General features: G+C 53.1%; 3 protein-coding genes across 7 annotated transcripts in view; 1 reads left to right on the forward strand and 2 right to left on the reverse strand.

Annotated features, from left to right (window-relative positions):
- The window catches only part of LOC107156949 (FGF1 intracellular binding protein), a 6,227-nt gene extending 2,093 nt beyond the window's left edge, over positions 1–4,134 (reverse strand). The window contains exons 1-9 of one of the 5 annotated variants that reach the window (XM_048807660.1): positions 3,975–4,134; positions 3,557–3,755; positions 3,233–3,359; positions 2,242–2,342; positions 1,550–1,704; positions 1,127–1,235; positions 987–1,050; positions 636–722; positions 449–546 (exon numbers count right to left, since the gene is read on the reverse strand). In XM_048807660.1, coding sequence (XP_048663617.1) covers positions 449–546; positions 636–722; positions 987–1,050; positions 1,127–1,235; positions 1,550–1,704; positions 2,242–2,342; positions 3,233–3,359; positions 3,557–3,672 — 857 coding nt within the window. In that variant the 5' untranslated portion in view covers positions 3,673–3,755; positions 3,975–4,134. Of the gene's footprint in view, positions 1–447; positions 547–635; positions 782–986; positions 1,051–1,126; positions 1,236–1,549; positions 1,705–2,241; positions 2,343–3,232; positions 3,360–3,556; positions 3,756–3,957 lie in introns of those variants that run through there. The other 4 variants (XM_048807659.1, XM_015503121.2, XR_007349283.1 and 1 more) reach the window with 4 other exon arrangements.
- A 2,600-nt stretch (positions 4,135–6,734) lies between these two features.
- On the forward strand, positions 6,735–8,440 carry Ccdc85b (coiled-coil domain containing 85B). The gene has a single exon (XM_015503124.2). The coding sequence runs from the start codon at positions 6,911–6,913 to the stop codon at positions 7,517–7,519; it is 609 nt and encodes a 202-aa protein (XP_015358610.1). The 5' UTR covers positions 6,735–6,910; the 3' UTR covers positions 7,520–8,440.
- A 153-nt stretch (positions 8,441–8,593) lies between these two features.
- Fosl1 (FOS like 1, AP-1 transcription factor subunit) lies at positions 8,594–14,692 on the reverse strand. The gene is made up of 4 exons (XM_015503123.2): positions 14,407–14,692; positions 12,226–12,423; positions 9,754–9,861; positions 8,594–9,399 (listed from the first exon to the last, which is right to left on the reverse strand). Exons 1-4 carry the CDS (start codon positions 14,506–14,508, stop codon positions 8,980–8,982), a joined length of 828 nt encoding a protein of 275 aa, XP_015358609.1. The 5' UTR covers positions 14,509–14,692; the 3' UTR covers positions 8,594–8,979.
- Positions 14,693–14,714: the final 22 nt, after the last annotated feature.

The raw sequence follows: 14,714 nt of genomic DNA on the forward strand, positions 1-14,714 counted from the left end.
GTTTTTTTTTTTTTTTTTTTTTTTTTTGGAGGGGGGGTGGAGGGTGGGGGTTGGGGATTGAGCCCAGGCTTGTTCATTACTGAGTTACAACCTTGGCCCCTTTTTAAATTTTTTATTTTGAGATAGAGTCTTGCTGAGTTGCCCAGGTTGGCCTTGAACTTGTGATCCTTCTGCCTCAGCTTCTCAAGTAGCTGGGATTAAGGTGGGTGTGCACCACCATACCCAACAAGTCCTCATAAATTCTTGTGATTCTTCTAATTATTATCCTCAGTTTATAGGAGAAAACTGAGGTATGGAGAGGTTAAATAACTTGCTTAAGGTCATACAGATTCTAAGAGGAATCCCTAAGGCAGCAAGATAGGGAACCCTGAGTCTGCAGGAGGGTGAACCCTGGCAGGTGGCCAGCTGGATCAAGGCCAAGCTAGACACAAGGTCTGGGGTCTCTCACCGGAAGCCATCCAGGGAGTGAACAGATGCTGAATACTGATTCAGGAAGAGCCGCACGTCATTTAGTGGCCAGTGGTCAGAGCGGCAGGGTTCCACAAACTGTGGGTAAAGAGAACAATCAGTATCACCAGTACCATCCATAGACAGGCTGGGTCAGGGATCCCAGGGTGGCAGGAAGGACATCTCACCTTCTCAACAAGGTCCACAAACAGGTCTCTGACATCCTTATTGTGGGTCAACTTGGCAGCCACATTCACCAGCCCCCGAGACAGGTTCTGTGGGGCAGGGACCCTGGGAGTTCTGCTTTCTGCCCAGAAGGAGCTGGGCACAGAGGCTATAGGGTGAGGGGGAGAGGCCCCTCCTCAAATCTATCCACCTCCCTCAATCAACCAGGTCCCCTCAGTTTATAAGCCTGTCCCTCCTCACAGGCGGGCAGAGGGAGCAACATCGCCACCTGCCAGTTAACCTCAGGCAAGAGCACAGTTGCCGGGAGGGGTAGGATGAAGATGCCAGGGGAGAGGCTGGACAGGGCCACAGACCTTGAAGTTGGCTTCCATCTCAGAAAAGACGCCGAGCTTTCCCCGGAGGGCAGTGCATACCAGGCTACAGGGAGAAAGGGTTATGCCTAGAGCCATCTCAGCCCCCACTTCAGGCCCTGCCCATGGACTCCCAAGGTCACCTCTTGTGCAAGTCCAGAAGGTCCTTGTCAGCCACTAGCACCTTGAGTTCCTTCAAGTCCTGGAGAAACTCCTTATCTAAGTCCACATCCATATCGTCCACCTGGGAGTCTGTGTGAGGCCCATGAAGGGAGTTGGGGTAGGTAATAAACCCATCCCATAAGATCCTGAGCATTCCTCACCCACTACCTCATTGCAACCCATGGAACAGAAGAGAAAATGAGGTTTCAAGGTGGAGTGACAGGTGCCACGTTGTAGAAGCAGTGGGCTCTTGCTCTGCAGATAAGGTGTGTGGGGGAAAGCAGATATGAGAAGAGGTAGCCTGGGTGGGGACCTGAAGACAAAAGGATGCTGGAAACTGGGCCTACAGGAGGAACTGCAGATGGGAACCAGGCCCTAGGAGGGTAGGGAGAGTATCCAGGCACCTGGGTCAGTGGGGGCCTCACCAACGGCTCCAAGAGTCCAGTTCTGGATCATGAGCTCAGCACAGAAAGCAAAGTCGCCGAAACTCAGATACTGTAGCTTTTTCTTCCCTGTCTCAAAGCGGTTGTTGGCAAAGAAGACGATGGCTGCATAGTCCCTGCAGGGAGGAGGAGGCAGGTCCTCTCAGTGCTTAAAATTCCTTTTCACAGTGCCTACAATAATGTCCTGAATATTAAGCTTACTAGATAAATGTTTAGTGTGGAATAAAAAAAATTCCTTCTTAGCAACAAGCTCCCACCGGCAACCTCAGCTGGGCATCCAAATTCTGGCCTCTTTCTGTCCTAACTCACTGTGTGAAATGTCTCATGTCACTTCTCTATGGGACTCTTCATCTGTGCACAGAGAAGCATTCAGCCCAGGTTTATTAAGGAATAATGTGGAAGACTACAAGGGTACCAGCTACCATTACTGAGCACTTCCTAAGTACCTTAATGTGCCACCTCATATCAGCCCAGATGCAAAATGGCAGGACAGAATTTGAATCCAGGTCAGTTTGATCCAAAGTACAGACTAGAAGTGGGATAGCCATCCCCCTAGTAAAGCTAGGAGGTGGAAGAAGTTGAGGTGAGCAACATGGGTCAGACTTAGGGCCCAAGGAAGGTGTGTGCAGAAGGGCAGATGGCTGGCCCCTCACCTGGCCAATCGGTCGGAGAGGAGGAAGTGTTGCTGGATGTTATCCACCAGGGAGCCTCGCATTTCCTCCACCACCTTGAAGACTCGCTTAAAGTTGTCAAACTAGAGGGCATTTAGGGGAGGAAGGAGACTGGTTAGAATGTGCTCACCCAATGAACATCCCTCTCTCTCCTAACCACCTATTCAGGTGGCAGATGCTGATTTAGCACTTGCCAGTTCTTCAACAAACTACTAGTTATTAGTAGCTATTATCAATTCAACAAATGTTTGCCAGCTTTTGTCATCTTGCCTTGAATAATTAATATTTACTCACTTTTTTTTTTCTTTTTCGTGGTGCTGGGGATGGAACCCAGGGCCTTCTGCATGCTAGGCCAGTGCTCTACCAATGAGTGATGCCCCCTGCCACTCTTACTCACTCCTCTCTCTAAATGTAACCCCAATTTGCACCATCATGTTCTCTTGAGTCTTCAGGAACTTAAACAGGAACAGACTTTCCTAAGTCCTAGGAATTCAAAGCCATACTTGGGGAGCTCATGGAAGGCACAGAAGAAGGGCATCAAAGGCTCAAAAAGCTTACTTCTCCCTGGCACTGACAAAAAGTCTTGTGCGGAAGACTTGAATTTCAGGGGAACAGATAAGGTCAAAAATAGCACCTTCCAGGTAAAAGCAACATGAACAAAAGAAATCCTGGGAATTGAGAAATGAAAGCCTCGAGAGGTCTGCAGGGAGCAGGAGAGGCTGAAGATTAAAGGCAAGATGTGCAGTTTCTACCCAAGAGGTAATGAAAATTTATGAGCAGGGGAGAGCCAAGGTCAGCTGTGTACCTATGAAAGGTCATCCTGGCCATAAGGGAGGGGATGACTTAGAAAGAACAAAAAGAGGGGGGAAGAGACTAGGAATGAAGCTGCTGCCACAGAGGCTGGAGGTGGGACAGTAGCCTAGGGATGGAATAAAGGAGAGGACTGAAAATGGACTGTGGGTGCAGTGCCTACCTGTCTCCGACAGCTCTTGAGAGTGATGCCTGTTTTCGTGCTGATGTCGTCCAGGTCTTTCTTGGTGCCCTTGGACAGCTTCTTGCCCAAGACCTCTCGAACAAAGGCCTCATCAAAGGCATAGTATCTTGTGGAAGCAAGAAGACACCACTAACTCTTCATAAAGGAGGGGAAAAGGGGTCCCGGCAGGGCCTGGGGCTGGCCTCATCTCTCAACTTTCTTAGTTCTTAAGTAAGTTCCGTCCCTCCCAGACCTCGGTTTCAGCCTGCAAAACAGGTATACGGTCAGACTGGTTGACGTCCCCACCATCCACCAGGTGAGCACCTCTCAATTAGCAACGCCTGCCGGGAGGGCGGAATCTGGAAGATGAGTTGGTGCAGTAGCTTGGGTGGCGCGTGCAGCAGGCGCTCAAGCATGTGGAAGGTGCGGTAATGGTCCATAGTGTCGCTCTGCAGCACCGCCGCCGTGGCCCCCGTCTGCTCCAAGATTCCCGAACGCACTCTCAGAGCCACAGCGTCGCTCACTGGGGAGTGGGTGCCATCATCAAGACCCAGCCCCCCTGACCCCTGAGTCCCTTCAGGAACGCCAGCACTAACCCTTCTACATGCCTCATTCCAAGCCAGCTGACCACTTCCCTAAAGGATGTCTGAGTCCTGGCCCCGCCCCCTGTTACATTCAAAACAACTGCTCAGCCCCACTGGTTCCCCCAGAAGGACCCCCACAACCTGAGTAACCATCCAACCAGAGGCGATACACGTCCTCGTCGATAAGGGTCGTGTTCCCCACGAAGATGTCCAGTTCGCTGGTCATGGCGACGCCCGGGCCCGGGGCGCCCCGAGCAGGAGCTGGCACTGCCCGGGCCCGGCGCGCGGTTGCCGGACCACTTCCGGGAGCGCAGAGATTACGCTCCGAGCACCCGGAGCCAGTGAAGGACCACTTCCGGAACGGAGGGGGTGGGGCGGGGACAGCTAAGAAAGAGGTGGAAGCCTGTCTGTAGAGTAGCTGCTCCCTACACTGAGACGGATATATCCCAGATCTTTCGCTCTCCCTACTCTGTTGATCCGAACTGTTTTCAGGAGGGCATTCTAAGTGCCTCCCGCTCATCTCTCCTGCCCCACAAATTCTCCCCTCACTTCCTTTCACCATCTCTGCCCTCCTGGGGCCTCTCAACTTTGATCTACATCCGAAACATCACAGGGCTCTCTCTACCCTAAGTCTCTCCTCTGCAAAATGGGTGTGGGGTCCTATTCCAAGAGCTCTTTCTGGGGATCCCTCTGATCATCCTGCAATTGAGCACCTTCCCTGGACACAGGGCACCTGCTCTCACCATGGTTTTAACCACAATCCTCATTCTCACACCAGCTAATAACCTTATTGGACTCGTCAGAACTCTGCCTGGAGCCAGCATCCACAGGGTTGCCTATCTACTAAGTCTCTCCGTACTGTCTTCCCATACGCCCCTCAAAAGCTCAACACATTCTAGACAGATGTTTTGCTCTTCCCAGATCTCTTCCCTGCTTCCCTATCTCAGTGACAGCCCCAATATCCACCCAATTCTCACACTAGAAACCTGGACTTTCGCCCAGATTTCTCTCTTTGCATTTGCCTCCTGAGTATCTTTAGTATCTGTTTCACCCCCTCCACTCCCACTGACACAGTCCCAGCCCAGTCTGCCTAGCTCTCCTTGTTCACTGACACAATGTTACTAATCTCCCTGCCTATCCCTGCCTCCCTTCTCTCCTCGCAGGGTCCATCCCACACAAAGTCGCTGAACAATCTTTTTAAAGTGGGTAATTTAAAATTTACTCCCCTGTTTTAAATCCTTGTGGGCCTTTGGAAACTCTCCAGTCTAGTATTGAAATCTCTTAAGGATTTTAACTGAATGTGGTAGTGAATGCCTGTAATCCCAGGGATTCAGGATGAGGCAGGGGAATGCAAGTTGGAGGCCAGCCTGGGAAAGTTTAGACCTCGTCTCAAAAAGAAAAAAAAAAAAATTAAAAGAGTTTGGGGATGTAGTTCAGAGATAAAGTGCCCCTGGGTTCAATCCCAGTATTGCAAAAAGAAAAAAAGAAAAAAAAAATCTGGCTTCCACCTACTCTTCCACACCACTTTCTATACACCTCTGTCTTTGAAAAAACATCAGGCTACTCTCATTGTTCCCAAAGCAGCTAGGCTTTTTGGAGCATCAGTGTCTTTCACTCCGCTATTCTCTCTCCCTCACATAGTTTTCTCTCTACTTGGCAAAGTCCTATTCACCTTTCAGGGTCAAATTGTATATCACCTTTTTGGAGAAATCTTTTGGGAATCCTCTAGACTATACTTGAGGACTCCTTTTTATTTTATTTATTTATTTTTTTTTGAGAGAGAGCGAGAGAGAGAGTTTTTTAATGTCCTTTTCGCAGGACAAGGAGCTAGGATGGGCATGGGGGCTAATGTACTGGGGTCCCGCGGACTCCTGGGATCAGGGTCCCTTTGCCCCCTAAATCGNATTTTTTTTTTTTTTTTTTTTTAGTTTTCGGCGGACACAACATCTTCATTTGTATGTGGTGCTGAGGATCGAACCTGGCCGCACGCAGGCGAGCGCGCTACCGCTTGAGCCACATCCCCAGCCCACTCCTTTTTATTTTTATTTTTCCTTCTTGGTACTGGGGATTTAACCCAGGGGTGCTTAACCACTGAGCCACATCCCAGCCCTTTTTTATATTTTTATTTTGAGACAGGGTCTTGCTAAATTGCTTAAGGCCTCAGCAAAGTTGCTGAGGCTGGCTTTGAATTCACAATTCTTCTGCCTCAGCCTCCCTAAATGCTAGATTCCAGACGTGTGCCACCACAGCCAGCGTTTCTTCTTCTTTTTGGTACTGGAAATGAACACAGGATCTTAGGCATGCTTGGTAAGCGCTCTATCACTGAGCTACACTCCCAGCCCTCCTCCAACATTTTGCTTCTTGTTAATCTCAGCATGTTTCCTTCACCAGATTTTGGACTCTTTGAGGTCAAGATCAGGATCTTGGTCAAATTTATTTCAGGGCTCTCTCTACCCTAACACAATAAAGGTTTACTGAATAAACGAATCTCTTGGATGTCCAATTCCCTGGGAAGAAGGGTAGACTGATAAATGAAGCCAGGACATTTGAATTCAGGATCCGGAGGAGCTAGGAGTAATTCTTAGAGAGCGAAGACTAGAATTCCACAGAAGATAGGAGAGAATGGAAAGCTATGCGTCTGGTTTCCGTCGCGGATTGGGCAGGAAGGAGTCAGAAGCGGTCGCCCAAATCTTCGTTCTCAGATGAAGCTGAGAGGCTTAGGCTCAGGATTGATGAGATCTGGAACTTGGAAGGACTGAGCCCCTCCAAATTGAGTTAAGACTGGCGCCAGGGGTTGCGATCCCTCGGGTCGGAATGGGCGGGAAGAGGCGCTCAGCGCCCAGGCCCCGCCCGTTTCCGGAGAGGCTTGCCGGATTGGTTGTCCTTTGGTACCGTCACGCAGCCCCGCCTCGGCGCGCGTCCCGCCGCGTGCCCACCCCCGGGTGGTTGCTGCAGCCTACGCTACCTCTAGCACTGTTGGCCGCCCGCGGAGCCGGAGCCCGAGCCCGAGCCCGAACCCGAGCGGCGCCGGTCCCAACGTCGGGCTCCTGGGCCGCGGCGGCGGGCGGGCGATGCTCCAGCGGCCTGACCAGCCATGGAGGCCGAGGCAGGCGGCCTGGAGGAGCTGACGGACGAGGAGATGGCGGCACTGGGCAAGGAGGAGCTGGTGCGGCGACTGCGGCGAGAGGAGGCGGCGCGCCTGGCGGCACTGGTGCAGCGCGGTCGCCTCATGCAGGAGGTGAATCGGCAACTGCAGGGTCACCTGGGCGAGATTCGCGAGCTCAAGCAGCTCAACAGGCGCCTGCAGGCCGAGAACAGGGAGCTGCGCGATCTCTGCTGCTTCCTGGACTCGGAGCGCCAGCGCGGGCGCCGCGCCGCACGCCAGTGGCAGCTCTTCGGGACCCAAGCATCCCGGGCGGTACGGGAGGACCTGGGAGGCTGTTGGCAGAAGCTAGCCGAGCTGGAGAGCCGACAGGAGGAGCTGCTGCGGGAGAACCTGGCGCTTAAGGAGCTCTGCCTGGCGCTGGGCGAAGAGTGGGGTCCCCGGGGCGGCCCCGGAGGCGCTGGGGGCTCCGGCGCCGGGCCGACCCCAGAGCTAGCCCTGCCTCCTTGCGGTCCCCGCGACCTAGGCGACGGGAGTTCCAGTACCGGCAGCGTGGGCAGCCCCGATCAGTTGCCCCTCGTCTGCTCCCCGGATGACTGAGGGCGCTGCTTCTACGCCGACGCTCGCCAGAATTGCTTCCTGAGCGCCAGGACTGCTGTGGATCTCCGTACCTCGACGGTCGCTTCGGCAGTGTAATAGGGGCCGCTGGCATGGACTAAGAATCCCTGACATTGAGGAAGCCCCCCGCTCTCGCTGGCGGGGTAGCAGGGGGACTGGAGGCTGGAGCGGAGGGACTTGCTGGGGGTTGGGTGGGGACTAATAAACTCGGACGGAAGCGGAGCCTGAAGCCTGGACAGCATCTGTCTAGGACTCGCCGGGGTTGGGGTGAGGGAGGGAACGCTAAGACGGGGTATCATTTCCTTCCAGAGGGACTGCTTCAGAACTAAGGTGGCTGACTTCCCGCATTACTGGGGATCCACTGGGGTGGGATGCAGAAAGGTCGTACTCCACTGCCCCCCCCCCACCGTTGGTTGCCCGGACAGGCCGTAATCAGCCCCCTGAAGTGGCTCCAGCTCCCTTCCCGGCTCCTTCCTGTCCAAGACAATGGGGCAGGAAGCAGATGTTGGGGACCTAGAATCCACTGGCCGGCTCCTCGGAAAGTGGAGGGGCATAACAGCGCCCCATGTGGCGCACGCAGGAGCACTGTGGGCCCCCAGGGGGAGAAATTATGATCTTAGCTTGCACCCCATGTCATTCTCACCTCTTGGTCCTGGAGATGAGGCAGAGCATACATAACCCTATTTATCAGATAAGACAGTTGAGGGCCAAGAATATGACCAAAGTCACTGCAGTGAGTCAGGAGCTGAGATCAGAACCTAGAACTTCTTACCCCAAATTGTCTCTTTAAAAGCATCTGGATCCAACCAGGCATCCAGGCCAAAGCTTCAAGCCTTTTATTCCATTTTGGCAGGTTTGTATAAAAATACTCTCTTTAGGAAAATAAATAGCAGCTGCCCTCTCTGGGAGGCTTGGATTTCCTGGAGCTAAGGGCTTCTCAGAGCTGGGGGCTGCAAGTCAGCTCATCACAGAAGCCTCTGACACCTCCTGAGCTGTGCCATTCAGGAGGGGCTGGCAGAATGCTCTGGTCCAATCACCTGGAGCTGCTGGCAGTGGGGCTGGGTGAATTAGTGTTCTAGGCTGGTAAAACAGCACCTTCTGTCAGGGGGTAGGGTTGGCTGGGTTGCAGGATAATGAAGTGTAGTAGGTGTGGTCTAGAAGAGGTTAGGAGCTGCCAGAATTTCTCTGTCATAAATGGGAAATATTTTGTTTCTGATTTAGTGCAACTTGTGATGGAGAGGCCAGCTCTAGAGAAACAGTGGGCAGCTTTGGTGGCCCCAGGCTGGCTCTACTGCAAAGCAAAATATGCTCAGTCTCATCTGGAAGGATGGAGAAGAACCTGCTGGTATTGGGCATGGGATATGGTCCAGGCCAGCTGGACTAATGGGGGGAAAAGGAGATGTTGACTAGGATAGCACCTGCAGGGGATGGCACTGGGTGCTTCACAAAGCGAGGAGGGTGGGAGAACCCAGGGGGTCAGAAGATGGGTCTCCACTGCTGCTGCTACTCTTTCGATGAGCTGAGGCACAGGGCTCAGGGGTGCTGGGATAGGTGAAGACCAGACTGGGGGTAAAAGGGGTCAGAGAGGGTGTAGTCATGAGTGTGGGGGTGTGCAAGGCCTCAGGTTCAAGAACAGGCCCTGGGGAAAGGGAGATGCAAGGTACAGGGCGGCAGGGGCCTGGTGAGCTGCTGGTGCCCCCTGTACCGCTGGTACCGCATGTGTCCCTCTCCTTGTCTCCCTCTGGGATTTTGCAGATGGGGCGGTGAGCTTCCAGCACCAGCTCCAGACGCTCCTTCTGCTTCTGTAGCTCTTCAATCTCTCTCTGCAGTCCAGATTTCTCATCCTCCAGTTTGTCAGTCTCCTATAGAGGGTTAGGAGAAGAGGAGAAGATGAGGACTAAAGACCCCCAAAGGCCTCCCCTGGAGGGAGGTTGGGGGGGAAGTAGGGGTTTGGAAGTTCCCTGCAAATCTGGACTGCAACTCCCATAAGCCCCTGGGAGAAAATGGGCACGGGCATGACTCCCATCAGGCCCAGGGCTTCTTAGGAAATTGTCAGCTGGCTTCATTTGGTCTCTGTTGAGAAGCGCGCTGCAACTAATTTTTAATGTCCTTTTCGCAGGACAAGGAGCTAGGATGGGCATGGGGGCTAATGTACTGGGGTCCCGCGGACTCCTGGGATCAGGGTCCCTTTGCCCCCTAAATCGACCAGTGCTCACCGCCTGCAGGAAGTCAGTCAGTTCCTTCCTGCGATTCCTGCACTTGGCTGCGGCCAGCTTGTTCCGCTCGCGCCTCACTCGCCGCCGCTCTTCCTCCTCGGGGCTGATCTAAAGGGAGGGAATGGGGGCGTCAGTGAGGCGGTCTCGAGCCACCCGCCGCCTGGAACTCGCCCTCTGCGGAGGGCACGGCAGCGCGGGGTCACAACCCTCAACCTGTGATTTAGTGACCACCACACTGGGACTGGTTCTCCGTACTCAGGGGCAAATCCTCCTCACCCCTAGCCTTAGTGCCTATTTCTCTACCGAAATGCCCTCGCCTCCCACAAAACTTAACCCTTCTCATCTCCCAGGACCAAACTCAGAAGCCCTCGCCTCCATGAAGCCCAGCTAGAAGTGAACTTTTATCTTCTGAGCCCCTAGGTCAGGATTATCTCTGTTCCCAGGACCCTTGTCCTTTTGGATCTCTGGTAGGACAAATCTCTTCCTGCAGGAACAGTGACGCCTTAGTGGGGCTCATGAGTGCTGCGGGAGGCTTTTTTTTTTTTTTTTTTATTTTTTTTTAAGTATTTTTATTCTATTTATTCATTTGTAGGTGGTGCTGAGGATCAAACCCAGGGCCTCACATGTGCTAGGTAAGCACTCTACCGCTGAGCTATAGCCCCAACCCCTGCTGAAGACTCTTTATTGGGAGCCTTCTGTATACCATCTAAGCACTTTATTTAGGTTTGTAGGCTTTGCTTTTTTTTTTTTTTTTTTTGGGGGGGGAGCTAGGGACTGAACCCAGGCCTGGTGCATGGTAGGCAAGTACTGTACCACTGAGCGACATCCTCCAGCATGCATGCGTATGTGTGTATATGTAGATATGTATGCATTTTATACCAGAGATTGAACCCAGGGATGTTTTGTTGGTGGTGTTTTTTTTTTTTTTTTTTTTTTGGTACCTGGGATTGAACCCAGAGGCACTTAACCACCGAGCCACATCCCCAGCACTTTTTTATATGTTATTTAGAGACAGGGTCTTGCTGAGTTGCCTAGCACCTCCCCAGATTTCCAAAGAAGGCTTTGAACTCACGTTCTGCCTGCCTCAGCCTCCCAAGCTGCTGGGATTACAGGCCTGCACCACTGCGCCCAGGCCCCAGGGGCACTTTTTACCACTGAGCTACATTCTCAGCCCTTTTTATTTTTTATTCTGAGACAGGGTCTCACTAAGTCGTTCATGCCGGCCTTGAATTTGAGATCCTCCTGTCTCATCCTCCCTAGTTGCTGAGATTACAGGTATGGGTCCCTATGCCTGGCCCCTACATATATTCGTATCAAATTTCCCTTGTAAGGACCTGAAGCCCAGAGAGGATGAATAATATGTTTATGTTCTGGAACAGGAATGATTATCTATTTCCTCACTACTTGCAATGAATGAGAAGCCAACTGATGGAGGCCCCCTCCCTCAGGAAGACTCCACTCATAGCTCAGCCCCAACCCAGTAGTACCCAGGATCAAAGGGTCACACTCAGGACAGGGACAAAAGAAGGAAACACAGGAGTGGTTACCTTTGCCTGTCTCTGTGGCTCATGCTCCAGTTCCCTTCCCTAGTTGGTTACAAAGGTGTGGTCACATGCACCCGTGGCAAATCATGTATCTTCTAGGGTTCCACCCTCCCTCCCTATCCTCTACCCAGTGTTCAGAGGAGACTTTTAAATGTGGAAACCTCACCTCACTATTGTCTCATATGCCCAGGAAGAAAAAAAGAGCATCTGCCTCCTTAAAGACCCTTTATGTCTCATTCATTTATTTTGGGGAAACCAGAACTCTTAGTTCCCCCTTCCTGGAGTCTTTTGTCAGCTCCCAGTGACACAGTGTGGGTCAGTGGTCAGATCTGACTCTAGAGTTGTGTAGACCTGGGGCTAAAGCCAGTCCTGTCTCATCACTCACTACTTGTATGATCTTAGGCAAGTAAATACCTCACTGTGCCTTCATTTTCTTGCCTGGAAAATTATAAAAACCAAAATACCCCCCAAAGGGTTTTTGTGAGGATTAAATGAGATAGGGAACCTCGAGACCTGGAAAGTAGCAAACCTTCTTGTTCCCATTCCCCCTGCCCCACTATATAGACTGCATTAGCCCACCTCTTCATGTATATCAGCAGTGAAGAGACCCTCCCATCTTTCCACAGGCAAGCCTTATACTCTTTCTCCTCCATTCTTGCTCCTGCATGGCTTCTGCCTATGCAAATCCTACCCTCCTTTCATGCTAGCATGCTGCCCTCCATGGGGAGCATCCCCTGATCCAGAAGTGATCTCTTTACTATCTGAGCCTCCCCCTGGACTCCTATCACTCTCTGACTTGGGCAGAAGTCACCAGTGACACTGCCTTCCCTCTTCTAAACCTGAGTTCTCCTTTCTAGAAAGAGCTTGTCCCCTGTACCCTAGCACTCCTGTGGGCAATCAGAACCAGCACAACACCTTGGCTTCTTACCTGTTCACAGGGCCTGCGACGCACCCCTGCAGGTGGCCCAAGGGTCCGAATGACTCCTGGCCGGGGTTGTGGGGGGCTGTATTGAGGGTAGGTCAGAGGCCTGGGGTAGCTGCTGGGCCCCAGGAAATGAGGCTGTACCATCCACTGCAATTCCTGGCTGCCACTCAGAGCATTGATGCTTGGCACGAGGTGGAACTTCTGAGGGATAAGAAACACAGGTTCAGGGATGAGGTCTATGTGTATCGAGGGCCTTCCAGGGGACAGAGTCCACACTGCTGTCCACTGTCAATGCACATACTGGTTCTGGGAAACAAGAAATAGCACAGTTTGGCAATCAGAGAAACTGACTTGGTGGCAAATCTTGTTCATGAGCTGTGTGTCTTTGGGCAGTCACACAGTCTCTCCATGCCTTTGTTTCCCCCATCAGAGTTAATTTTCAAGCGTGAACTGCTCAGCATTGTTCTAGTGACTCATAGAATTGGCACAATAGTATCTTCATTTTCAGACAGGAGAACAGTTGTCCACAAACACACAGCCACTAAGTAGGAAATGGGATCTGAGCCCAAGTGGCTGGGCTCTTACCTACTTCTGCACCCATTCGAACAAAGAGGAGAATTACAGTCCTAGCTCCCAGTGTGGCTATAGGAATGTATGTCACAGAGTCTAGTAAGTGGCAGATGGCAGGTGTCCAATGCTGAGAGGCTGTGATGGGCAATAGCCACTGTTCTGGATTCATCTGGTCCCAATTCTACAGCCATTTACTGACTGTGTGATTCTGGGCAAGTTATTTGACTTCAATTTGTCTCAGTTTCCTCATTTTAAATATTACAGGTAAAGATTAGAGCATTTTATTGATGCGAAGCAGCAAAGCTTTAATAGCTCTGAAATCACAATTGACAATTTTAAAAATTTAGTGGCACAAAACAGTGTTGTTGTTGTTTAACTATGGGGTTTTAGAATCTATGAAATATGGTAAATGCCGTGGAGAGCACCACCACAGGAGGCGCCCATATTAGCGACCCCGCTGTTGCCTGTGACCATTCCCTTTCAGCCTGAAATCTGAGGAGTGGGTTGGGATGGGGATTCAATGCTCTGTGAAGAAAACTGGGTTCCAGCCCTGTGGCTGGGTCCTGGGTGTGGGCGCCCAGCTGTCTAGGAAGCGCTCCACAAGCCCAGGCAAGTCCCGACCACGGTGGCATTGGCTCAGAGGTGCGGACCCAGCGGACCAGTGACCCTAGTTCCGGGATCAAGGAACCGCCAGCGGCATCTCCTGCTCCCGAGGTTGTCCAGGCCCGGGCCGCTTGAGGCCAGGAAGGGAGGGGCGCCCGGGGTGACTCAGCTGCCGTGACTCGGCCGCCGTGAGTCGGCGGAACGAACGCAGCTCTTCCCTCCCCTTGGCGACACGTGCTCATAGCCCCTCGACAGGAAATGGGCACCTGCAGCCTCCCGGGTCTCTCCAGTGGGCAGTGGGCGCCGTCGGTGCCAAGAGTCGGGGACACGGGAGTTGCCAGTTGCATGACCCCCTGTACGTCCCAGCACCTCGCGCTATTTGCTGGGTCCGGCATAGAGGTGGAAAGCCACTCTCCCAGAACCCATTATGTTCCACTGTCAGGCCCACGGGGTCCACTACGCAGAGAAAGGGATAGTGATTTGTCAACGCGGTAGAGAAGGACGGACAAATGGACAGACACACGGACGGTCATAGACAGACTGTCAAGGATTCCCACTCTGTCCAGGCTGGTTCTCATGGACCCCGTCTCCCTCCTGTGACGGGACATCCCCACAGCCCAGCCCCGGGATCCCGGGAATTCAGCCTGAGATGGAGAGCTCAGTTGACCCTGTGTTGGGCAGGCTGAGGCAGGTGGGGAAAAAAAAAATAGCGGTGAACCGGAGGAAAGAAAGACGGTAACGAAGACTGAGGGATAGAGACAGGCAGCGAGTGGGCAGAGGGCAGGCGAACGAAGGGGGCGTTCGCAGATCTCCTTCCCGCACGTAGCGCGCGTTCCCCTGGGCATTGGGGGAAATTGGCCCCTGGAAGGCAGAGAGTGGGCAGGATCCTCGGCTCTGGCCCCCAGACCCCGTCCCTACTCCTGTTCCCGGCCTTAGCCCGGGGTGTACCGGAACCGATCCGGCGTCCCAAGCGCTGTCCACCCTGGGACCGCGGGTTCCGGCGCCTCTCACCTGCTGGGCTGCTGCCTGCGCCGCGGCGGGGGGCTGCGCGGGACCGCCGTACGCGCTGCCGGCCCCGGAGCTCGGTCCGGGTTCCCCGAAGTCTCGGTACATGCCCTGGGCTGGCTGCTCTGTGGGGTCCGCGTCGGCGGCAGGGGTTCTGACTCACTCGCGCCTCGCAGAGTCTTTTCTTTTTATGAATGAAAAGTTCTCGGGCGGAACCACTTCGATCGCGGGGGGTGGGGGCGTTTCGAGGCGGCGCAGGTCACTTCGGGGCCACCTCACCAGACTCTCCAGCTCGCGCGGCTTCGCTGACGACA

The sequence above is a fragment of the Marmota marmota genome, unplaced genomic scaffold, assembly GCF_001458135.2.
Source record: "Marmota marmota marmota unplaced genomic scaffold, marMar, whole genome shotgun sequence".
NCBI classification, from domain to species: domain Eukaryota; kingdom Metazoa; phylum Chordata; class Mammalia; order Rodentia; family Sciuridae; genus Marmota; species Marmota marmota.

What these genes read in the sequence shown, in the direction of transcription:
- Ccdc85b (XM_015503124.2), top strand. Translation starts at nt 6,911, where the DNA reads ATGGAGGCCGAGGCAGGCGGCCTGGAGGAGCTGACGGACGAGGAGATG.
- Fosl1 (XM_015503123.2), bottom strand. Translation starts at nt 14,508, where the DNA reads ATGTACCGAGACTTCGGGGAACCCGGACCGAGCTCCGGGGCCGGCAGC. An exon ending in GTCGCAGGCCCTGTGAACAG is followed by an intron (nt 9,862 to 12,225) that starts GTAAGAAGCCAA and finishes CCCTCCCTTTAG; the next exon opens with ATCAGCCCCGAGGAGGAAGA. An exon ending in TGACTGACTTCCTGCAGGCG is followed by an intron (nt 9,400 to 9,753) that starts GTGAGCACTGGT and finishes AACCCTCTATAG; the next exon opens with GAGACTGACAAACTGGAGGA.